The 26,357-nt window shown below is 41.6% G+C and overlaps 1 protein-coding gene across 2 annotated transcripts in view; it reads left to right on the top strand.

Moving 5' to 3' along the window:
• The window catches only part of LOC126419619 (EF-hand calcium-binding domain-containing protein 4A-like), a 759,654-nt gene extending 733,926 nt beyond the window's left edge, over positions 1-25,728 (top strand). For both annotated transcript variants that reach the window (XM_050086810.1, XM_050086818.1), the window contains 6 exons: positions 4,991-5,143; positions 10,228-10,381; positions 16,311-16,410; positions 16,508-16,601; positions 23,385-23,517; positions 25,205-25,728. In XM_050086810.1, coding sequence (XP_049942767.1) covers positions 4,991-5,143; positions 10,228-10,381; positions 16,311-16,410; positions 16,508-16,601; positions 23,385-23,517; positions 25,205-25,455 — 885 coding nt within the window. In that variant the 3' untranslated portion in view covers positions 25,456-25,728. The remainder of the gene's footprint in view (positions 1-4,990; positions 5,144-10,227; positions 10,382-16,310; positions 16,411-16,507; positions 16,602-23,384; positions 23,518-25,204) is intronic.
• Positions 25,729-26,357: the final 629 nt, after the last annotated feature.

Raw genomic sequence — 26,357 nt, 5'->3', positions numbered from 1 at the left:
GATCCAGCAGATAGCGATAGAAAAATACTAAGTATGTGCCATATGGTCGAATTATCTGTATGTAGTGGAAAAAGATATGACTGTCTTGTTGAAGGCAGGCATCGCACTGATACGGTAGGCATCGCAATACATTGAGATTCACTTAAACCTTTAACATAACTGGCTAGGATCAGCGACTGAATGGATGAAGTTCTGTTAGAGCAGGAATGAGTTACTGAAATTCATGCTGGAGCCTCTACTGGATGGTCTTCCGGGCAGACGCCTAGAATGAGAAGAGTGGTCGGCTTTTGAGTTGCCAGCTCCAGGGTTCACCATGGTCTGTAGCATACGAGCTCATCTGTTCACGGTATAAATGGAAATGTCGTGTGGCTACGGCCTCCCGTCGGGTAGACCGTTCGCCTGGTGCAGGTCTTTCGATTTGACGCCACTTCGGCGACCTGCGTGTCGATGGGGATGAAATGATGATTAGGACAACACAACACCCAGTCCCTGAGCGGAGAAAATTTCCGACCCAGCCGGGAATCGAACCCGGGCCGTTAGTATTGACAGTCTGTCACGCTGACCACTCAGCTACCGGGCCGGACATCTGTTCACGGTGTGTCGCTTCAACACCCGTGGGTCTCACAACTGGGAGGTCTCCGCTCCTGGAAGTATCAGGGAAAACCGAACATGCAGTCATAGCCATTCTGTTAATTACGTCTGCGGCTACTGAACCATTACTGAAGCACAGTGTTGTTAAAGATGAATTCTGTGCTTGCTACTTAGGTTACAGGAACTGACGCTGTTACAAGACTTGTAATTGCGCCTTCTCACTGAACTGTGATAATAATATGATCGACAAGAAGCTACGGTTTTTGTGATGATCATTCTGTTAATTAAATATTATCTGCATTTCATATGCTGCCCCGTTGCAGTGCTGGACGCTACAAGCGAAAGGCTAACAAAAGTTCAATGCTAATTCGAAGTAATTCGTTGAGGTACCTCATGCAGGCCTTCAGTTTCCTCCGTTTCAGTCAATTTATGAAAGTAGGTGAGGTATGACATTTTTGTAAACAATTTTCGAAGCAGATCGCCTTGCTAACTTTATCCTCTTGGACATGAGATATTTCATTCTGCATATCTTCAAAGTTTCCGTATTTATCACAACTTGTGAGTGTAGTCTGTGTTTGTTTTGATACGCAAATACACATATTTGTGAGTATATATTAAATTACGGATCAGTGTCCGGATTTACTTCAAGATGGAATCACGAAACACTAGTTTTGCGACTTCTCTCTAATATAAGACTACAATGTAAAGAAAGCACTGTTAATCTTCAAAATTATGTCACAATAAGCAAGAATGTACTTACCATATAGCGGAGATGCTGGTCGCAGATAGCCTCAACAAAAACGTGCCATCCTGGAGTTCCATTGTTTGGTTATGCAAGAATGCAATTGTTTGTGGATATACAGAAAATGCGAAGCACTGGACTGCGGGAGAAATTACAGTGTTTATGTGGTTTACTAAGATGAAGAAGTTGAAATGTCTACCATTAACTTGCGTGTAAGTTTCACATAATTTTTATTATTTAATTTCGTATTGGAAAAGGATGTCTTACTGTATAATTAATTTACTTCTGTAATCTAATTTAGTGTTGAGTGTGAAATATCTGCGCTAGCGGAAAAGAAATGCGAAAAACACAAGTCCGAAAACAGTTTATTGGACTCACCAAACCGAAACAAAAATACAGTCTCCAAACGATCAACATACTCGATCCCAACTGCGGATCGTCACAGATGTGCAATAACCAATAATAATGGAAAAGACCCGTCTCTTCATGGGGAGAGATCACAATAAAACAATTCTACAATGTCAAGATGTTTGTCTACTGTACCAAGTCCATCTGCAAGAGATCAGACAGGTAGAAGAGGCGTCTGGCCGTGGCTGCCGGGGTGACAACGCTGTATACTTCCAAGCGGTGGGTCTAACTGCCCTTCGCCGGCAGTGCACCGCCCTATAAAGCTCGTTTGGCAGATGTATCTGCCAGAACTATTTGCTTTCACGTGCCTGGCGTATTAGAGTAGTTCCTGGGCTAGCTGTTACCTCTGGTGAAGCTGTTCTGCGGGCTCAGCGAACGGGTAGCGGTCTCTGGGGCCGTTGGTGGAGACCTAGTGTTGTGCTGTGTTGCGGTCGCCGGTAAACATTTGTGTGTTGACAACACAGACGACGTAGGTTTTCCTGGTGAATATACGCCCTGTGGATGCAGGCATCCCGTGTTCGTTGGACGTGAAGTGGGATGCCGATGCAGTAGGCGCTACGATGTATGAAGTGGGCGGACACACAAGAATGCACCGTTAGAAGCCGTCGTAAATAAATTTTTGTTGCGGTTCTGCCTGCTGTCTGAGATTTGCCTACCATCGGCTGAAGATAGTCGCTGATAGCAGGAAGCTGGATGATGTATCTCTGGGCCGCTGTCGTGACTGATCTGTGTTATCTTATCTGTAAATGAGATTTGCTTCCTCAATCGGCCTCCAAAATTAATAAACCCACTGAAAGTTAATATAGCGAAGATTCCACTGCAGTAAATAGCTCAAAGTACTTTAAACGTTTCGTAGAACACGAGTGATTATCTGGAATTGGTTTCGACATGGTATTTTGTAAAAGCAAAGCTGTTGCCTTTCAACAGTGAGCACTCGCAGAGATGTTATATTTGATAGGCGAAGTACACTTTCATTTCAAAATTTCACAGTCCGCGAATCATTTACTATGCCTTCACAAATATTAAAAGCACTTCTAAATTGTCCATCGTGTACAAAAGTCCATGTAACATTAGTTCATTCGTAAACACGCTCTGTTCATTTGCCACAGTTCGTCTTCATGACACAGTCCACTTGCATCTTCCACTTCGCTAGCAAATATAATTTTACTAATGAGTGCACTCGCCGTTACACTCTTCGTTCATCTGTCCTGCTCATAAGTTTTCAATCGGAGTCCAAACGACCAATCTAAATTCTTCAAAGACGACGTAGCAACCACTTCCCATTACATGATTTTTGTTCTCTGCTTTCTTGAGAAGCTTCATCAGAAAATTAATTCCACTCCTTCTTTCGTCTTCACATCGACATCTCTTCTCTCTTGACACTCTTTCACTGTCCTTGAATAATTAATTTCCACAAACGCGATGTCTCATTTTTCATTTCGCTGCTCTGCACTAATTCGTCTCCATTACTGTCCGCGACGACACCCTTCTTTAGGTCGACGTTTCGCCTGAACGTCTTTACTTTGCAGAACGTAGACGATGATTACGACCTCGTTGGCATAGTACTTCATAACATTGACGACAAAATTACCTTACGTGCAGTCAGTACGTTAATATTACTCAGAAGTGCAATAAAAGGAATACATTTACAAACAAAATTTCTTGCATTCTAATTCTTGTTTGTCATTTGTATTAGCAATTTTACAGTGGACTCAATGTAATTAACAAGACAGAAAATACCATCGGATTAACAGATAGGGGTTACGGAGGACCAAAATCTTTGTAAAGAGACCTGCAGCGATTCCCTGAGAGGGAAAACTGGTCCAATGAGATGAACTGTGTAACAGAACGAAACACATCTTTAGGGACAAATTTAACTTCTGGTGCCATGAATACGCCCAAAGGTGATGTGAGGATGGATGCAGGAGCGGAGAAAGTGGACCACTCATGTTGGGTGGGGATTTTGATAGACACAATAAGTCTTTGTGAATGGGCCGGTGGAATGCCTGAGCGAAATTGCCAGTGAGTCGGCAGCAGGCTCAGATGTGGGTAACTCAATGGTCTGGGTGACCTTACTTCCTTTAAAAAAATCCCGGAGTTCGCCAAAAACTGAGCCAACGAATTACAGCCTTATCTAATATAACACCTGTTTGATAAATTCGTGACTTTCAGGTGAAGAGTATCGGTCTGTTACCATCTGGAAAGATTAAATTACCGTTTCAGAGTCGCAGTTAATATAAGATGACGTGGAAGGAGGTACCAGCCGCTGAATGGCTTAAGGAGACATTCATTGTAAGAGCTGGTGAAGATGGCACCACTTGTAAAAGCACTTTTTAGTGAGCACCTGCGAGAGGGGGACGCACGAGATTTCTTCCTTAACACTCGTAAGCTGTTGTAGGGTTTCATTATAGTATTGCGCAACATTGGTGAGATGTGTATCAACCACCTTGCTTCATTGACGTTGAGTTTCCCTATTCGTGAAATATATGTGGCTTTTCTGTTTGTGCAAATAATGATATAATATTTCTTTCGCGAAGTTAGTCAAAATGTGTAGTTGGTGGGGATTGAAAATTGTAATGAAAGAAGTCTTATCGTCATTTACCTTGTTTATTTCGGTTTGGGAAGCTGGTGGCGACATTGGTGGTTTTACACGTTCCTGTTGATGTTAATGTACATACTGTAGGCAGTGTTGGGTGTATCCTTTGTGCAACAGGACACGGAGGTGAAGGCACAGATGAGGGGCAACTGTGTTTGAGTAGCACAGAGAAGACCTCAGGCTACTTCTATCCACAGGTTGCAGGAACAACATACACAAACAGTACAACAACAGCACTTTGAACCCCAATGCACACAGCTTATACCATCGCAGCTAATACCAGTACCTATACTGCTGACTGTGTCTGACTGTTTGTTCATGATGTGAGATGTTTCTGTTGACAGGAAGAGGTTGCATCTAGGGCAGACGTGTCTGAGGGAGCAATTGAGGCAGCATGACGAACAGCTGTACGAGGCCCTGCTGATCCAGCAACAGGAAGCCGAGAACAACCAGAAGCTGCAGCTATTTGTTGCTGATGTAAGGTGTTTCTGTTTACAGGAGAAGTGGCTGTAACTGAGCCAGGCTTCGCTGAGGGAGCGGCTGCGACAGGATGACGAATAACTGTGGGAGACACTGCTGACACGGCAGCAGGTGGTGAGGTCAGCGAGTGGCTGCAGCTGTTTATTGCTGACATCAGGTGTTTGTGTTGGCAGGAGGAGAAAAGGCTGCGGCTGGGACAGGCGTCGCTGAGGGAGCAGCTGCGGCAGCGCGACGAACAGCTGCAGGAGGCGCTGCTGGCCCAACAGCAGGCGGCCGAGGACAGCAAGAGGTTGCGCCAGGAGAACGTGCAGCTGCAGCGCCGCAAGGTGACGCAAAGATGCTGCTAGACTTTTATAACTAAAACAATCACATTAGCACAGTTATCATGTAGTGCAACCCCAAACTGTGACTACACAATCCAATAATTTTTGTATCTTCGTGAGGATAATGTGAGTACCTCTATCGGTTCTCCCTTCTATTCCAGTCTCGTATTGTTCGCGGAAAGGAGGATTGTCGGTATGCTTCTGTGTGGGCTCAAATCTCTCTGATTTTATCCTCATGGTCTCTTCGCGAGATATACGTAGGAGGGAGCAATGTACTGCTTGACTCTTCGGAGAAGGTATGTTCTCGAAACTTTAACAAAAGCCCGTACTGAGCTTATGTACATAAGTGTCCAAGGAACAGAAAAGCAACTGAAATCACTCAACAGAGGAAAGTCCACTGCATCTGACGGGATACCAATTCGATTCTACACAGTGTACGCGAAAGAACTTGCCCCCTTCTAACAGCCGTGTACCGCAAGTCTCTAGAGGAACGGAAGGTTCCAAATGAAGGCGTTCGATACAGTTCCGCACTCTCGCCTGATGAACAAAGTAAGAGCCTACGAAATATCAGACCAGTTGTGTGGCTGGATTGAAGAGTTTTTAGCAAACAGAACACACCATGTTGTTCCCAATGGAGAGACGTCTACAGACTTTAAAGTAACCTCTGGCGTGCCACAGGAGAGTGTTATGGGACCATTGCTTTTCACAATATATATAAATGACCTAGTAGATAATGTCGGAAGTTCCATGCGGTTTTTCGCGGATGATGCTGTAGTATACAGAGAAGTTGCAGCATTAGAAAATAGCAGCAAAATGGAGGAAGATCTGCAGCGGATAGGCACTTGGTGCAGGGAGTGGCAACTGACCCTTAACATTGACAAATGTAATGTATTGCGAAAACATAGAAAGAAGGATCCTTTATTGTATGATTATATGATAGCGGAACAAACACTGGTAGCAGTTACTTCAGTAAAATATCTGGCAGTGTGCGTGGGAAGTGGAATGATCATATAAAATTAATTGTTGGTAAGGCGGGTACCAGGTTGAGATTCATTGGGAGAGTCCTTAGAAAATGTAGTCCATCAACAAAGGAGGTGGCTTACAAAACACTCGTTGGACATACACTTGAGTATTGCTCATCAGTGTGGGATCCGTACCAGGTCGGGTTGACGGAGGAGATAGAGAAGATCCAAAGAAGAGCGGTGCGTTTCGTCACAGGGTTATTTGGTAAGCGTGATAGCGTTACGGAGATGTTTAGCAAACTCAAATGGCAGACTCTGAAAGAGAGGTGCTCTGCATCGCGGTGTAGCTTACTGTCTAGGTTTCTAGAGTGTGCGTTTCTGGATGAGGTATCGAATATATTGCTTCCCCCTACTTATACCTCCCTAGGAGATCACGAATGTAAAATTAGAGAGATTCGAGCGCGCACGGAGGCTTTCCGGCAGTCGTTTTTCCCACGAACCGTACGCCACTGGAACAGGAAAGGGAGGTAATGACAGTGGCACGTAAAGTGCCCTCCGCCACACACCGTTGGGTGGCTTGCGGAGTATAAAGGTAGATGTAGATTATAATATAGGTATATCCTAACTAGGATTCCGGTCTACAGTTGGTGTACCCAGCCATGTTCAAGAACTTAAATTTTTGTGTGCTTCGTCTCTGGCAGTGACCAAAAAAGTTTGATCTGACTTCGCAACACCGTGCACCTACATATTTATTCCGCAAGCTGTCTTACGGTGTATGTTGATTTCCCTGTTCTTTGTTCCATTTGAAATGTCACATGGGAAGGACAACTGTCTTTAAACTCCCGTATGGGACGTAATTTATCAGATATTCTTATCGTCATTATATAGAAAGAAATACGTTGGAGAAAGTAATATGTTACTCAACGCCTCTTTTGACGTAACCATCTCTTTGATACACAGTGCCCGTCTTGTAGCAACAGCCACTGGAATTTAGTCAGCGTCTCCATAACGCTTGCGTGCAGACCAAGTGGTCCATGATGAAACGTTCCACTCTTCATTGTGTCTTCTCTTTTCTGCTAATCCTATTTGATACGTTGACAGACTGATGAAAAATACTGAACCATCATTTGAACAAGGTTTCTGTAAGCCACTTTGTACGTGTATGAATTATTTCTTAAGATTACAATAACGAATCTAAGCCTGACATCTCATTTTCCTGCAATTATTTCTTTGTGGTCATTTCATTTTGTGTTGCCGCAGATGCTCACTGGTAGGTATTTTACGGTTATTGCTGTTTTCAGAGAGTTTTCACCAGTAACATAATTGAACAGTAATTGACCTTTTTGCCTAATTTCGCGCACTATGTTACATTTATTTACGTTCAGGGTCAACTGCGAGTCTTGAACAAATAATCATGCACCTGTCTTCCTGCATTTTGGTACGACGGCTGTCGCTGCCAACTTCCCGTAGACAACAGCATCGTATTCATTAGGCCTGTGGAGTTTACGACGCTGTAAACAGTAATAGCCCTATAAAACTCCAGAGATCACCGTTACACCTGTTGATTTCGTCTCACTATAAAGTATTGAGTTCTATGGCTTAAGAGGCCTATGTGTTCTACATGTATGATGATGCAAACTAGGGGTCAGTTTTAACTTGCAGCCTGAAAGTGCACCAACGGAAAAAAATCACATCACTACGAAGGAGTTGTGCGACATAAACGAAATGTGGTAGGCGCGTCTTCCTACGTCTGAAAGATAGTGTCTATTCAAATTACATGCCAGTTGGACGAGGGTCACTTCAAAAGAAATTCACACTTTTTTTAAAATCAATCTTTCATTCTACATGTTTGAAAGTTTTACAGTGTGTAGGTACATCCTTTAGGAACAATATTTTCATTTCTCCACATAATTTCCATCCATATCATATCCCTTACGCCATCTTGGAACCAGCGCCTGTATACCCGCACGGTAAAATTCTGAACCAACCTGTTGGAGTCACTGTTTGGCAGCGTGCACAAGGGAGTCATCATCTTCAAACCTTGTTCCACGAAGAGAGTCCTTCAGTTTCACAAAGAGATGATAGTCACATGGAGCCAGGCCAGGACTGTAACCCGGGTGTTTCAGTGTTGTCCATCCGAGTTTTGTGATCGCTTCCCTGGTTTTTTCACTGACATGTGGCCGTGCATTGTCGTGCAACAGCAAAACATCCTGCTTTTGCCGATATGGTCGAACATGACTCAGTCGAGCTCGAAGTTTCTTCAGTGTCGTCACATATGCATCAGAATTTATGGTGGTTCCACTTGGAATGATGTCCACTAGCAAGAGTCCTTCGGAATCGAAAAACACCGTAGCCATAACTTTTCCAGCAGAAGGTGTGGTTTTGAATTATTTTTTTCTTGGGTGAATTTGCATGATGCCACTCCATCGATTGCCTCTTCGTCTCTGGTGAAAAATGATGGAGCCATATTTCATCACCTGCCACAATTCTTCTAAGAAATTCATCCCCACCATTCTCGTACTGTTCCAAAAGTTCGCTGCATACCGTTTTTCGTGTTTCTTTGTGAGCCACTGTCAACATCCTGGGAAGCCACCTGGTACAAACGTTTTTTAACGCCAACACTTTCAGTATTCTGCAAACACTTCCTTCCCCTATTCGTCTGTGTGTCTCGCCTTTCATCATCTTTGGGAATTGCCATGCCACATACCAACAACAATAAAAGCACATCTCCATACACGCTCACAAAACTACAGGACGAGATATCTTATCGCCTGGATGTCTGTCGTACGACTGGTGGAGAGCACATTGAATATTTGTGAAAGTTAATTGTAAAAAGTTTCCGAAGGTACACGTAAAAAATAAACGTAATCTCCGCTCACAGGCTCTGGCAAGATAATCAGCACCGACCGAACACCAAGTCATCCTGTGCGAATGGCGTCATTGGATGTGGTATGGAGGACGTGGGGTCAGCAAACTGCTGTCCCGGTCGTTGTCAGTTTTCGTGACCTGAAGCCTCTACTATCGGCCAAGTAGCTCCTAAATTGGCATGACATGGTTGTGTGCACCCCATTCCAGACATACTGCCGAGGAAAAATCTCTGGCAATAGTGGGAATCAAACCTGGGTTCTCCCCATGCAGTCAGCAGCACTAACGAATCAGGTACGGATGCGGACACACGTAAAAGATATAACCTTGGAACTCGAAAGTTTTCGGTGATGATAAGAACTCTTTAGTCCCATACGTTTATTAAAATATCTTTAATGTTTCTATATTCATTCAGCTAAAAGATACGGTCTTGCGAAGTAGGATGATTCTTTTTGAAACAGCCTGCGTCTGTTAAATAAATCCATCTCTGCAACTTCACTGCAACATTTATTTTACTTCAAAGCACAAGACCTTTTTAGATTTCGCGTTTATTTTAGACTGTCTCGACTGTAGACCTAAAAAGTGGTAGTAGCATTACTTCTGTTACATCCGTATATGGCTACATGCTAGTACTCGGCATTAGACATTACCTGTTTTGTATGAATTGCCGCTTTCGATGTTGACAGAAAATCGGCCAACGTAAATATACAGCTGAAAAGTTGTGTAGCAAACCAGTATTTGCACCGGATATCATTTGTTTCCTGTAACTCGCACATAGGAAATCAGACGAGATTAAATTAAGTAATTTATACGTAAAATGATGACATAATGATTTCATTGAGCTGCTAATTGTAATCGGAACTCATTGGTCGCTAAACATCCGAAAACTTTAAGTTATGAAGCAAGCGAAACGACTGTGTCACCTCACTGCCTCTCTATATGAGCTACTGTCGCCGACTGAATGTGGCATATTTTTCCTTCTGCCTGTGTGCTGGCTGTCTCCAACACTAAAGTGGTGTGGCTGGTCGGTCCAGCATGCGACTGTAGGAGTCTATTTGGGCCACAGGTCGTTACTATAGACAATTAGTTTTCTCGTAATAATTGACTAAATCGCTGTTCAAGCAAAAAAGTAATAGCATATTTTTTGCCTGCAGTTTCTGCAGGTGAAGTTTCGGTACACATCAGAAGGTCACAGCAAAGGAAGCAGAAAATACGCAACGTTAATGACAGCACTTGTGTGTGGGGCTTCTTTGCGCGCAGGAGGAGCTGGAGCAGCGGCTGCAGGCGCAGCGGGAGGAGACTGCGCGGCTGCAGCGCGTGGCGGAGGGTGCGAGGCGCCAGGGGTCGCGCCACCGGCAGCAGCACGTGGCCACGGGCTTCCGGCTGGCCTGGGCGCTGCTGCTCGAGCAGCAAGGTAGGCGCGCCGCCACTCAGCGCAGCCCTGCCACGCCTCGCCAGTAGCTGCAGCATATTACTTCATGCCGGCAGGAGTACTGCACACACATATTATACTCGTGTCTTATTCAGGGAAGGCAAAATAACACTAGCTTGGAATATTCGAGGGGCGTTCAGTACGTAATGCAAAATATTCTTTTCTCGTCCAGTTTCTATGGAAAAAGTACGTAAATGCTGTCGGACATCGTGGAATATTACTGACCCTCACGTCCCCCTCCCTTCCTCTGTCCTGTTCCTGGGCTCCCTCTCCCCCCCTCCCATCCTGTTTTTTCTTAGCCTACCCTCTCTTTGCCTCCCTTCTCTCCCCCGCGTCCTTTTGCGTTTCCCTCCTCTGCCTTTCCCCATTCCCTCTCGCGTCTGACCTGCCCCCCCCCCCCTTATGAGCCCTCGCCCTCCTTCGTCCCCCCCTTATGAGTACTCTCCCTCCGTCGGTTTCCCCTCCCCCCAATTACTTTTTCTTCTCCTCCCCCCTTTTTCTCTTCCCCTAATTTGTCCAGGTCTCTCCCCCCCCCCCCTCCCCAATCTGCCCTTGGCTATGGTGTGTCATCTTTGTGTCGTCATCTTAGTGTAGTGTTTACAGTGATTGTTCAGTCTTGTGTGTCTTTTTCCGAAGTTTTGCGAACGGACATCATACTGTCGCTGGGTGTGATTTTTATATCTCTTGCAAACAGAAACCAGACTGTCACCATGTTTTTTTAATTGTGTGTCTACTGTGTTACCTGTCTGCTTCCTGTGTATTTTCGTAGCATCGTCCACCCATTTGTTTTATGTTTTAACTTTCCACAATTTTACGCCGTTTTACAATTTAAGTCACCGTTTTATCGCCTGCTTTTATTGTTTCTTTTCTTCTTATGTTTTAACAAATTCTGTAGGCTGAAGAGCAGCGTACTAAGCTGCTGCCAGTCCGCCCCCTACGGGGGAAATCGAAATTCAATAAAGGAAAAAAAAGTGTAATATTAGCGCTTCAGTTCATATAGTTTCATAAAGTTCCAATAGATGGCCGCAATATATGTTGCTTTCAAAATGGCGTCTGTAGCGGAGGGGACTTCCAAGCAGAAACCTGTCACTGAGTTTCTTTTGGCGGAGAACCAGAGCACTGCATATATTCATAGGCGCTTACAGAATGTTTACGGAGACCTGGCACTGAATAAAAGCAAGGTGAGTCGTTGGGCAAGGCGTCTGTCATCATCGCAAGCTGTCAGATGTCTCTCGTGACGGCCGGCCACACGCAACAGTGTGTTCGTCGCCACAAAACTGCAGACGATCGTTCCCTTCTTCATGACTGCGGATCACCCACGCAAGTCTACACACCCGAGAGGAGTTCACAAAGCTCCATTGGACTGTACTTCCTCACCCACCACTCTACAGCCCGGATCTCGCACCTTCTGACTTCTGTTTGACCCAATGAAGAATGCACTCCACGGGAAGCAGGGCGTGGATGATGGGGGAGCTCACTGATACAAGTTGTTGGCTCCGATATCGACCAGTGGAGTCGTACCATGCGCACATCCAGGCCCTCCCTTAAAGGGGGCTTAAGGCCGTCGCAGTAAACGGAGATAATGTTTAAAAATAGGATTTTGTAGCCAAAAGTATGGGGAATAATAATGCTGTATTGAAATCCTGAATAAAACTGACCTGCATTGGGAAAAAAGTATTTCATTACTTACTGAAAGTCCCTCGTATTCAACGTGCTCTAAGAGACAATCCAACATGTCACCCGCACCCGGGGCGTATGATATAAGCTGCGTTGCCTATCTTACAGCGCGTAAAATGTATTCCGGGCTAGTTTTATTTTACTTGCTGTATACATAGGATGTCCGAGGCTCTTAAATGCATACCTTAAGAGCTGTGAACACTTGTTCAGTAGAAGAGATGTGGTCCACAGTGTCGAAGATGAACAACTGCTCATGTCTCTTAAGCTTTGCACTTCAGAGCAAGTGTTTGTTGGACATATTTTCTTGTTTTGCTCTATACTGCCACCTCTCAAAACATGGAAGGAAAGAGCCTGCAGTGGGGAAGATTTGTTTCATAGTGCCGAAGATGAAGAAATGATCATAGCTCTTGAGGAATGCACTTTAGAGCCCATGTTTACTAGAATGTTTTGCTTCGAATGATCGTTCCTGTCATATCCGTGAGTATTCACCATTCCTCCTCGGACACCCTGCGGAACTAAATGGCCGAGAATAACCTAGTCCAAGTTCCAGGTCGCCAGTGCAATGGCTTCCAGGAGGAACAGAAGTTTGATTTTCAATATTTCTAATAATGATCGAATTTGAAAAAAATTAAATACTGTTATTATCAGGTAATTAAGAACTATAATCTGAAATTAAAGGTTCAACACAAGAAGTCAAGTATTAAAGTTAGAAACTGTTTACATGTCTTGAGTAGCGTGTCGTGACTTACAAATTAACCAGATTATATCCATCAAGTATTTGAGAATAAGAGTACTTCACATCTTCCAGCAAACTTTACGCGTGATTTAAAACTTGTCCGGAACGTTTTCTTGCCGACACCTACTAGAAAATTGTGAAAGAAAAAAAGGTATGGTTTAGAATATTTCCGCAGCTCATACAGTAGAACTTATGCATCAGCCATGACATTTATGTTTAATATGTCTTTACTACTAAACACTTTGCAGATGGCTTAGGAGATACGAAGTTATAAACATTGAACGATACGAACAACTACTTTTTCTTAAAACGGAGCATAAATTACGCACCAGTTTGCCAAAAAGGTCTTACATGAGCACATAAAGGGGTTAACACCTTTTCAACTTACCAGTTTGGTTATGAAGTTTTCATTAGTCCTTGGATGAATAATCCGAAATTAACAAAATCAGTTAATGTTTTACGTCTTCAACGATCAAGAATTTGTATGCTTGACAGCAGATGTTTAACGCATTAAGTTTTTTGTAATCAGACGTTTGAAGCTGTTTTATGAGTGGGAATTCGATTCTTTAAAGCATCGAAAGTTGCGGAAGGGTTTACTGCTAACATCTCTGAATGCAAACAAGCTGGGTTCGTGATCATTTTTCAACTTGCCTGCAGTTTCCATCATTAACTCCTGACGAATTCCTGAACACCGTAACATCCTCTTAACAATCTTGTGCTTTTGCCTCCCCCCTCCACCCTCTCTCTCTCTCTCTCTCTCTCTCTCTCTCTCTCTCGCTCGCTCAAGCACACGCACGCACACATGCACACACACAATTTATTCACTCTCTCTAATTAATTAATTTCGCTATTGATCCGACTCTGTCTTCCATTTTTTCCCCTCTTGTGCTAATATTTTCCTCTTAACTGTGCCAGTATACTCAACCTTTATATTCTGCTATTTTTGGTTTGTCCGTCCGTAAGCCACATTCTGAACCGTGCTGTCCATTCCTTTTAAGAAATGTAAGTATTCCTTACTTTTCGCCTCACATGTCACGTATAGTCTCCAATAATGTATTTCCACTTGCTGTATTATTTTCCTCCTTAAATTTTATTCCACTTTTTTCATCACTTTGTAACATTATGTGATTGCCTTATCATTTTGAATCATTCACTAATCGAGCAGTCGCTCGGCAACAGCTACAATTAGCAAATAAAGTTGCGAGAATGTAAAAGGTGAACGACCTGTGACGTAACGTGTTTATTGCCGAAGCTCCGTCAGAGACGCAGTGAGTTACTGACTTTGAAAACCGCGGCGCGAAAAACGGACAGGAGAAGAACACTTTTACACATTCTTGTGATGTACAAGATATTCTCGATGAACAGTTACTCAGTTACTCATTTTCTCTTGTCTCTTGTAACTCGTATCGGACGGCATGTCTTGCCGCCGTATTATTATTGTTAAAAAATATTGTTTTAGTGTAAAGTGAAAGTGCAATACTAAAAGTGCAATACTGCATAGCAGTAGATTTATTGTGCGACGTGTATGTGGAAACGTCAAAGGAGTTATTTTCATTACGAGAAGAGAAGTGCCAGTCAAACCGGCATCCATGTTAAATCCTTCATTGCAGTGTAAGTTCATCTATTAATTGCCATAAATTCAGAGTTAAATGGAACTGGTGTATGGACTATTTATTTAGTATAGAATCTATGTGTCACTCCTTCATGAAGTTATTTAATTTTCTTTAAGTTTCTGCCAAATAGAGAGTTTACAGTCACGAATTCTTCCGTCGAAATCTGACGGAAGTTGCATGCGGCGAAGTATTTTCTCCGCGCCATATTCTACTGGTAAATGCCTGAAAACTACGGTCCCTTGGGAAATTCATGTTGAGTTATCCAAAAATAATTATATTTTGAATAGGCATTTACTCTCCTCTGCAATGCAACTTCCGACTGATCTGGCGATCCAACAAGAAACAGCCGCACACGGTCGGCGTTCCCAAATATATTTCCACCGCTGATTATAGCTATATGTTACAGCGCAAAAGACGAACGGGGACATTTATAACTGTATTTTTATGTATACACATTACGTAAACACATCGTTATAACTTCTTCGGCACACATGTTGAATGACAGTGGTTATTAATGGGAAATCTCCGTAAACCCTTTTGCTTGCTTTATTTCCGTTTTTATTGTTTCTACTTGCGTTTTGTGTGTATATCGAATATATTAGTCTGTCGCTACGCTTTGGCCCCTCTTTTCAAAAGATGTTTGAACGCATTGTGCCTTATTATACAGGGTGATTCAAAAAGAATACCACAACTTTAAAAATGTGTATTTAATGAAAGAAACATAATATAACCTTCTGTTATACATCATTACAAAGAGTATTTAAAAAGGTTTTTTTCACTCAAAAACAAGTTCAGAGATGTTCAATAGGCCCCCTCCAGACACTCGAGCAATATCAACCCGATACTCCAACTCGTTCCACACTCTCTGTAGCATATCAGGCGTAACAGTTTGGATAGCTGCTGTTATTTCTCGTTTCAAATCATCAATGGTGGCTGGGAGAGGTGGCCGAAACACCATACCCTTAACATACCCCCATAAGAAAAAATCGCAGGGGGTAAGATCAGGGCTTCTTGGAGGCCAGTAATGAAGTGCTCTGTCACGGGCTACCTGGCGGCCGATCCATCACCTCGGGTAGTTAACGTTCAGGTAGTTACGGACAGATAAGTGCTAATGTGGTGGCGCTCCATCCTGCTGAAATATGAATTGTTGTGCTTCTTGTTCGAGCTGAGGGAACAGCCAATTCCTGGGCTGCGAACAAATGCTTGCTGGATGCGTGCTACATTTTCATCACTCGTTCTCGGCCGTCCAGAACTTTTCCCTTTGCACAAACACCCATTCTCTGTAAACTGTTTATACCAACGTTTAATACACCACCTATAAGGAGGTTTAACACTATACTTCGTTCGAAATGCACGCTGAACAACTGTCGTCGATTCACTTCTGCCGTACTCAATAACACAAAAAGCTTTCTGTTGAGCGGTCGCCATCTTAGCATCAACTGACGCTGACGCCTAGTCAACAGCGCCTCAAGCGAACAAATGTACAACTAAATGAAACTTTATAGCTCCCTTAATTCGCCGACAGATAGTGCTTAGCTCTGCCTTTTGTCGTTGCAGAGTTTTATATTCCTAAAGTTGTGGTATTCTTTTTGAATCACCCTGTATTGCCAAAAGCCTTCTTTGGTTCTACAAATTTTAGTGAGATATTGCTATTTTTTCTACAATCTCCCCTCTATTTTCTGTATATATGTGGGCGGCATATAAACTTAATACAGTGCAGTAACAATATTGTCCATGTTTTAATTAGTAGGAGATCTTGAATTACTGTCCCAGACATTTACCTCGTCAGTAATACGATGTCATTTAATCTGGAGAAAGATTAAATGCTCTGTTACTGGCCTTTCGGAGTAATTCCTCCACTTAGTGGCGCCACTGAACGTTGCAGGGCTGGTGCAGCAGCTGCAGATGGTCAGGGGGATGGCGGACACCCTTACCTCCTGCCGAGATCAGCAGAGCACGTCTGAGGAGCGCCTCTCCAGCTCCAGGTAACTCGCAGACACCACCAACTCGCTCCATGCAACTCACCTCCTCTGCCTCTAGCCTGTCTGTCTAAATGTCTAAAATACTTCGTTCTTCTTTCAGAAAGACGAGTCTTTCACAATCACGATCACAACAGACAAGTATGTTAAGCGTCGGCTCTCTCGATGACTACGAGTATGACGAGGAGTTTTACAAGGTAAGTCAGCTTCTTTCCGCTACTGAATCTGCTAACGGGGCAACAATTCTCCACGCTTACACAAATTTAATCTCACCTATACTCTATGTTGCTGACGCAACATTACTAGGGCAGTTCAATAAGTAATGCAACACATTTTTTTTCTGAAACAGGGGTTGTTTTATTCAGCATTGAAATACACCAGGTTATTCCCCAATCTTTTAGCTACACAACACTATTTTTCAGCGTAATCTCCATTCAATGCTACGGCCTTACGCCACCTTGAAATTAGGGCCTGTATACCTGCACGGTACCATTCCACTGGTCGATGTTGGAGCCAACGTCGTACTGCATCAATAACTTCTTCATCATCCGCGTAGTGCGTCCCACGGATTGCGTCCTTCATTGGGCCAAACATATGGAAATCCGACGGTGCGAGATTGGGGCTGTAGGGTGCATGAGGAAGAACAGTCCACTGAAGTTTTGTGAGCTCCTCTCGGGTGCGAAGACTTGTGTGAGGTCTTGCGTTGTCATGAAGAAGGAGAAGTTCGTTCTGATTTTTGTGCCTACGAACACGCTGAAGTCATTTCTTCAATTTCTGAAGAGTAGCACAATACACTTCAGAGTTGATCGTTTGACCATGGGGAAGGACATCGAACAGAATAACCCCTTCAGCGTCCCAGAAGACTGTAACCATGACTTTACCGGCTGAGGGTATGGCTTTAAACTTTTTCTTGGTAGGGGAGTGGGTGTGGCGCCACTCCATTGATTGCCGTTTTGTTTCAGGTTCGAAGTGATGAACCCATGTTTCATCGCCTGTAACAATCTTTGGCAAGAAATTGTCACCCTCAGCCTCATGACGAGCAAGCAATTCCGCACAGATGGTTCTCCTTTGCTCTTTATGGTGTTCGGTTAGACAACGACGGACCCAGCGGGAACAAACCTTTTAATATCCCAACTGGTGAACAATTGTGACAGCACTACCAACAGAGATGTCAAGTTGAGCACTGAGTTGTTTGATGGTGATCCGTCGATCATCTCAAACGAGTGTGTTCGCACGCTCCGCCATTGCAGGAGTCACAGCTGTGCACGGCCGGCTCACACGCGGGAGATCAGACAGTCTTGCTTGACCTTGCGGCGATGATGACACACGCTTTGCCCAACGACTCACCGTGCTTTTGTCCACTGCCAGATCACCGTAGACATTCTGCAAGCGCCTATGAATATCTGAGATGCCCTGGTTTTCCGCCAAAAGAAACTCGATCACTGCCCGTTGTTAACAACGCACATCCGTTACAGACGTCATTTTAACAGCTCCGTACAGCGCTGCCACCTGTCTGAAGTCAATGAAACTAAACGAGGCGAAGCGGGAATGTTTGAAAATATTCCACAAGAAATTTCCGGTTTTTTCAACCAAAATTGGCCGAGAAAAAAATGTGTTGCATTACTTATTGAACTGCCCTCGTAATTTCAGTCTCACGCAAATTCTACCACTCCTTCTAAATGCTCAAATCAGATGCAAATCACTTCATCTTCTGTATGCACATGGCCATTGACTCGCAGGTCTTTCATAACTGAAAAGTAGACTAATCATAAAGAAATCACTGAAATACTTGCCTCTTCAACATTCATTCACATGTCTGCTCAGTGAGTGCAAAATAACCTTTATAGACGAGTTCTCTCAGCAGCTCGAAGAAAACGATTTATTGACATGTAGTCAGCACCAACTCAGAAAATATCGTTCTTGCGAAACACAATTAGCCCTTTATACTCATGAAGTAATGTGCTATCGACAGCGGATGTCAAATTTATTCCATATTTTTAGATTTCCAGAAGGCTTTTGACACCGTTCCTCACAAGCGTCTTCTAACCAAACTGCGTGCCTATGGAATATCGCCTCAGTTCTGCGACTGGATTCGTGATTTCCTGTCAGAAAGGTCACAGTTCGTAGTAATAGACGGAAAGTCATCGAGTAAAACAGAAATAATATCTGTCATTCCCCAAGAAAGTGTTATAGGCCCTCTACTGTTCGTGTTCTATATTAACGACATAGGAGACAGTCTGACTAGCCATCTTAGATTGTTTGCAGATGATGATGTTATTTCCCTTTTTGTAAAGTCATCAGATGATCAAAACGAATTGCAAAATGATTTAGATAAGATATATGTATGGTGCGAAAAGTGGCAATTGACCCTGAACAAAGAAAAGTGTGAAGTTATTCACATTAGTACTAAAAGAAATCCGCTAAATTTCGATTACGTGATAAGCCACACAAATCTGAAGGCTGTACATTCAACTAAATACTTAGGGATTACAGTTACAAATGCCCTAAATTGGAACGATCACATAGATAATTTTGTGGGTAGAGCCAGCCAAAGACTGTGATTCATTGGCAGGTCTACTAAAGAGACTGCTTACACCACACCTGTCCGCCCTATTCTAGAGTAATACTATGCGGTGTGGGATCCGCATCAGGTGGGACTGACGGTTGACATTGGAAAAGTACAAAAAAGGGCAGCTCGTTTTGTATTATCGCGCAGTATGGGAGATAGTGCCACAGACATGAACTGGAGTGGCTATCATTAAAACAAAGGGTTTTTCGTTGCGGTGGGATCTTCTCATGAAATTTCAATCATCAGTTTTCTCCTCTGATTGTGAAAACATTCTGTTGGCAACCATCTACATAGGGAGAAATGATCATCACGATAAAATAAGAGAAATCAGGGCTCGCACGGAATAATTTAATTGCTCGTTTTTCCCGCATGCTGTTCGAGAGTGGAACGGTAGAGAGACAGCTTGTAGGTGGTTAATTGAACCCTCTGCCAGGCATTTTATTGTGAATAGCAGAGTAAAGATGTAGATGTAGATTTGTGGATGACACGTTGCGTCTAATAACATCAATGTTCTTTTCTGTGCCCCTCCCATCAATCATATGAGGGTAATTATCTTTCACTTTTCTGGTTAAATATACTTCCATCGAGAACATCCAGATGAACTACGGTTTAGTTTAAGAACTACTTAAACTACTGCTTAGTTTCAAATTTAATTGAATATAATTGACTAATATTTTATGAGTAGCTTTATTACTCAGTTCCTCCATGTTCATCCACATATAATGCATTTATTTCTACACATCCTCTGCTAATATTCTTGCATTTGACACATACATCGTAAGACTACATCAACAGTAAAGATAAAAACAGCTCGTTTCACTGGTAGCATCTGATTTCTTGAACATGTATGACACAGTATCAATAATATTGATTTTTTGCTGGCATATGTAATAAATGTGAGAAAATTTAAAACTGCAGCCAATGTATTTTCTCCACATGTATTTGGGCACTGGAGGAATCTGTAAAAGGAAGCATTACATAAGCCACTTAGGAGCAGTGCTTGAAAACACAAATGATGGAAATGACAAAGGCACTCCATGGATCATCTATTCAGGGTAGATTTGATGCTCATCATTCTTTGGCATGTGCTTTTATGACTGACCTGCTGACAGAAATGTCAGAGAGAAAATAACATAATTAATGTCACTCTGAGAATTTTGTAGTTGATCTATTTACCTATATTGTGTTTAGTGATTATAATATATATGAGAGTGAAATACAACAATGTGGAGCAGGTTATGGGCAAGTTAATTGAAAGAAAAGTATGACATGGAAGCTTCATTCTAGGAGCACATGTTCATCAGAACAAGTGTGTCAACTAACATAGAGGATTCATTTTAATAGTTTTCTGTGAAGATACTCTTCAATGGAGCTGCAGAACTTGACATACAGGAAAGTTCTGTAATTTACTCTTAAACTCCACTGCATCACCCATGAAACGTGGACTATGCTGTTGTGAGTTACTGAACATGTGTGTATCTGTACATTTGATTCTGATAGGAAGCCTCAGTAGAGGCTGTTTTGAGTTCCACTTTTCTACAAGTTTTCACTGATTTTTGATAAACTACAAATACTAGTGATGAAAAAGGCATTAATAAATATCTGTATGTCTTGTGTAGCAGTTGCCATACTACTCATTTTTTAACATTATCTGCAGTTGTAGAATTAACACCAGTTATAAAACTTAAGAACACCCTTCTGTATTCTGATACAAGTATTCTTGTATACTGACTTCCTTACAAAATTATTCAGCAACTCAGTAATGGATGGAAATAACCAGAATAAACTAGTTTCTTTATTCAAAATCTGTTTATAGCAAACAGAGATTAAATAAGATGCCTCATTAATTACAGAGTGTGGGGTTTCTAATAACATTTGAGTTTTAACTGTACTCCCACTTAATAATTCCTGCAACTTGTACTTCATTGCTAAAGAATCCTATGTGACGTACATTGTAAAAGAAGGCTATTTACAACATGTTCATAGAGAACTACAGAATTTAATATCCTGAATATTGTCAACCTGCAGTGAGAATTCTTTTCCCTTGAACTATCTGTTGACTTTTCAAATATGACATTGTCTCTCTTTGCAGTGAGAGAACTGGTACTACTTCTTGCACCTATATTGTGTCCTTGGCAAACAGGACAAGAATTATGTCCTCTAACAATGCGTGTACTACTACTTCTTGTACCTATATTGTGTCCTTGGCAAGCACAACAAGAATTATGCCCTCTAACAATGTGTGTCATTTAACATTTGCACACATCAGAAGAGCGCAGGACCAAAAACAGCTATGGTCGCAGGTTCGAATCCTGCCTTGGGCATGGATGTGTGTGATGTACTTAGGTTAGTTAGGTTTAAGTTGTTCTAAGTTCTAGGGGACTGATGACCTTAGATGTTAAGTCCCATAGTGCTCAGAGCCATTTGAACCATTTTGAGAGTGTTTTCGTGTCGCGAATCTCACAAGGCAATAGCACTAATCTGCCTGCTTGCAATTTTGATTACCTGTTGCTATGTGATGTATATGGAATTGCTGTCTGTCATGTAAATAGCAAAAACCATGAAACTTGAAGTGTTACCCACATCACGAATCATTCATTATGATAATACTCTCTGATGTACTGATTGTAGCATATTATCTGTTCAGTTAAAAATATCCTGTCCCATTGACAGTTGTGTCTGAAATCCACACTGCTTGCTGATGAGGATGTTATTCTTATAAAAATAAATAAATGCATTTGGCTGCATAAATAATGTGATCTTCTTAAGTAAAGTTTAATATTGTGGTGCCAGAGGAATAACTGCACGGAGGGCAACTGAAGTCAGTAGGTCATTTGCCCCATGTTGAGCTGTCAGTCTTCATTCTGCTTTGTTGACAGATAATATGAATGTTGCAATAAGTAGCAAATAAGTTATAGTTCTAAAAATAGCTGCTAAAGAGGTTTCATGGACATCAATACATGGATTCTAGCCAATTCTGTGCCCAAGAACTTCAGAATAGACATACTACTTGCCATTCAAAACCTGAGAGAGGTTTCTCTCCACCACATGTTTAAGATATTGTGACAAGCAGACAAATGAAGTTGATAGTGTTCATTTTGGGATTATAACTTGATGAATACAGATGGGAGAAGCATCCAGAGGTCTACACTGAGAATCCTAAACAAACCTTTATTTACAATGCAGATGTTGTTAGACGTACATGACAGAAAAAATTCTGGAAAATTTTGATTGATTTGATTCCATGATGTCATGCTGGATAAACTTCTGGGCCAGGCTACAGTTTCCCTAATCCAAAAGTGGATACTATGAACTGTCTGTGACGTGAATTGAAGAATGTCCTGCAGAGGCTTGCTCAGAGAACTGCAAATTGTTACTGCAATTTTGCAAAGTATATTTACATGTGAATGAAACATGTCATAAATAATATATCATATTTTCATATCAGTAGTCCAATTAATGGAATCAACACCAGAAATGAGAATAACCCTGAAAACATCAAAGGTCACTTGCTTCATACCAAAAATTTGTCCATGATCCAGGAAGAAATATTTTCAATAACTTGCTAACAGTCACAAGAATTTAGCTACTGCTAAAGTACAGTTTTAGTGAAACCTAAATGAATGTATTGATGGCCAACTGCTGATTCGATGAATATCTTTGTAGAACTAGATAACTTATACTGTACATTGTTAATATTAACAAATAACCTGAGTATTGCAGCAATTATGACTTATGCACATCTTCAGTGCAGTAATGCCATCTGTATAAGCAAATGTAAAATTATGCTTTGTACATCAATGTGTACATATTTACAAGTTTGTGAAAAGTTTAATAACAAATTTTAATTGAAAATATCTTTCAGATTTTTTACTTTCTTGGGTACCATTTAGGATGTACAGAAGGAACATTTTGCTTTTTATGAGCTGTGTTTCATAATTGAGGATCTTCTCAGTAGGAATCTAAGGGCTGAAAAATGCATATTGTACCTGTCTGTTGAGTGGCTTCTTTGGGTGTGGTAACCCTGAGTTCAGTCATTGATAGGGGCAAAGATTTTTGTCATTCCATTCCTTCCCGTATGGCCCCAGGTCTACTGAGTCAGCTATCAAATGAGTACCAGAGGTATTTCCCAGGGCTGAAAGGCAGCTGGGGCACTCTGTTTGCCACCCACAACCTCCTAGTACTGTGGCAAAAAAAGGCTGTACTCTACCTACTGTAAGGCCAGTAGCATGGTCATGGGCTTGTGCCACAGATTACTTTTACTTTTATCTTTCTTTTGACAAGATTGTTTCAGTTTTTTTTGGGAAATAACAATGAATTGTGACACTAACATTGTTGTAATTTTTCATGTTCTTTTATGTTGCACCTTAAGAACTGGTGGTATAGAACACATTTTCTGTGCATGTTGCAGTTTCCTTGTGACAAATTTGAGCCAGAGGAGCCTTCAGCTGAGGGAAGCAGAGTCACCTCAGCAGTCGCTGACACAGTCGCTGTGAACACGACATCCCTTCAGGATGAGATTGCTCTTTCTCTGAAAGAAAAAGGTAATCACACGTTTGCAAACACTAGAGGCCAGATAATGTGCTCTGTTCCTTTAACACTGTTGTGTGAGTGATTAACATCATCTTCATCTAAAGGCTATGCCTTGAAAGTAGAATACTGTTTTCTTTTTCCTCTGTCCTTTTCTTTTCTTGATGATTTTGACAGTGTATTACCTGGGATACATTTATTGTTTTCTATCTTGACTTCCTGTTTTGATTTCTTTCTTTTCTTCCGTCCTCCCTCCCCTCCCCCAAAATATCATTTCTTTCTTTTCTCACTGCTTTCACTTTAAATTCTTTGAGTGTAAGTGAGCAGTTGATAAAATCTCCATCCAGACACACTCACAAATAAATTTCTTCATAGATATTTCAGGAAATGCATATACTTCATTTGGTCCTTTTCATTACCAAAATCACTTGTTATTGAGCTTGCTTTATTCAACACCAAAGAATACAGTTCCGTACCACATATTAAAGATGCCAAGTGATGACATACATGTTTAGTTGACCGTAGCCAGAATGAGAACTTATTGCAATATTGACAGAATATTTTACAGCATTCAGTTTCTTTTTTCATTGTACAAAAAATCATTTCAGAAGGTTTGCGCAGCTTTGTGCTTCTTCATGTGGTTGATCAGGTGAAAGTTGAATCTTTACGTGTACCAGCCAGTTCTTCAATGACACCAAACAAAGCTCCATATTATTTCCTCATACCAGTAGAGCTCTGTCGCTAAAGACAGCTATCTTCACCTGTGCCATTCTGCTCCTGCTGTCTTCTTTGCTTCAGCCATTAAGCGTAAAGACTTCTGAGGTAGGAGGATTTCCTTCCTGCTTCTACTACTGTGTTGTTTCCAGTTCTGATCTTGATCAAGGTATTGTTCACCTTTATACTATGCTTCGTTTACCTTTAAACTGTATTCAATATATCTTTGGTGTCCATTCCTTTCAAATGATCATCTTTTTTCCTTCCTCTTGTTTTTTCATTCCTCTCCCAGATTGTCCCTTTGCTTCCTTCATTCATTCTCTTTCTCACATAAGTTGACCAACTGTGGTGGAAAGCTGGAACTGTTCTAAACATGAACTTACCAGTTTTTGACTTCCAATTTTATTGCTACTGTTTGGATTTTATAGATGTTAACCAGATTATTCGGCTCCCTCTGCACATCAGCCTCATTCTTATATAGACGTCAATATCCTATTCAACTTCCAGATGCTAGTAATGTTTCATTGCTTATCAACAGTCTAGTTTCCATTGCTAAACACTGTGTCAAATTACTCCTACAATACCTCTTCCCATCCTGAAACCTTCCTGACTTCTTCCAGAAAGTCTTAATTCTCTTTATAACCCTATATTTTTTTAGTTTTCTGATCAGTTGTTTACAAGTGGGTCTTGTTAGACTAATCATCTGATAGTTTTTTCATTTAGCCTTGTCTAATTTCCTGTGCAATATGACAATTACATTTTTTTCTGAAATTCAGCTGTGCTGAAACGTATGTACATTCATTTGTATGCACCAGTATAAATATTTATCTGTTTAACTGTGTCTCACATTGACAGCCATCTGTTTAACCTGGGGTTGGGGACCCTTCCATATTGGTGGTTATGATGGACAACCATATTTATTCTGTGTTCTTGTGCAAAGCCTCTGTGTAAGTCTGTAGAGAGACATGAAAGTGTAATCATTTTCAGGGAGCCCTTGGCCATCCTCAGAGAATGCTGACAGTACGAAGCTGTCCACCAACTGTGTGTGCAGCTGCTATTCTGTGTTCAGCAGGGGAAGTGAACTATCACACCTGTTTTCTTTCTCCTATCATGAATTTTGGCTCATCCCTTTCATCATAAGATATTTCTGTGTGGGTACGATTGTGAAATACACAACATGTGTCATTGTGGCTTACATTCTAATGCTGATAGTGAAGTACAAATGTGAAGCTTCTTAGAAGCACCTCATGATTATGTGGCTAACTGTGGGCTGTGAAAGTACAATAAAATGCTATGCTTTAATTCGTATTAAATACAAACCAAGTAAAGGTGCCTTTATTTTCTTATATTTACAAATGTAACTTCTTAAACAAAAGGCACTGTAAAGTAGGAGAGCAATAATGAGTCACTGACCTGTGTGTGTGCCTTATTGTAATATAAAAACATTGTTAATGAGCTTTGTAAGAACTATTTTTGGAATAAATATTTCGTCATCAGTGAGAATAATATAATTTGCAGTTATGTAATGAAATGAGTTGAGGTTTACAAACCATGCAACACAATCTTACCTCTATCACCATCAATCCTAAGACATGAATTGGGACATAATGTCAACCATTCAAGGGTACTAGGCATTTACATTTGTGAACTATTCACTGTTGTAGTAACTGTTACCAAATTACTGTACAAAATTCAGTATTTCCTGCTGAATCTAAATAAATTACATCAAATAACTTATAGCTACCAAATATTTCATGTGCCAATTCACTCAAAACAACAAAGATAATTCCTAAAGTCAAAGATAATAAATAACTTGTGTAGTTTTATGCAGTTATGTTCATCACTTTTGTTAGGTAACTAACACACAACCGGCTGTTGTGGCTGAGCAGTTCTATGCCCTTCAGTGTGGAACCGTGCTGTTGCCTGCCTCTGCCATGGATGTGTGTGATGTCCTTAGGTTAGTGAGGTTTAAGTAGTTCTAAGTGAAGGGGACTGATGACCTCAGATGTTATGTCCCATAGTGCTCAGAGCCATTTGAACCATTTAAACAAACACACAGAAATGCCTCCAGTTACTAATGTACTTAACCCTTTAACTGCTCTGGATGTGTTAACGCGCGCACCTTTGTGCCTGTCCCTGT

The sequence above is a fragment of the Schistocerca serialis genome, chromosome 1 (genome assembly GCF_023864345.2).
Source record: "Schistocerca serialis cubense isolate TAMUIC-IGC-003099 chromosome 1, iqSchSeri2.2, whole genome shotgun sequence".
NCBI classification, from domain to species: domain Eukaryota; kingdom Metazoa; phylum Arthropoda; class Insecta; order Orthoptera; family Acrididae; genus Schistocerca; species Schistocerca serialis.
Note: the sequence above shows the minus strand (reverse complement) of the source record. Positions and strands in the feature narration are given on the sequence as shown.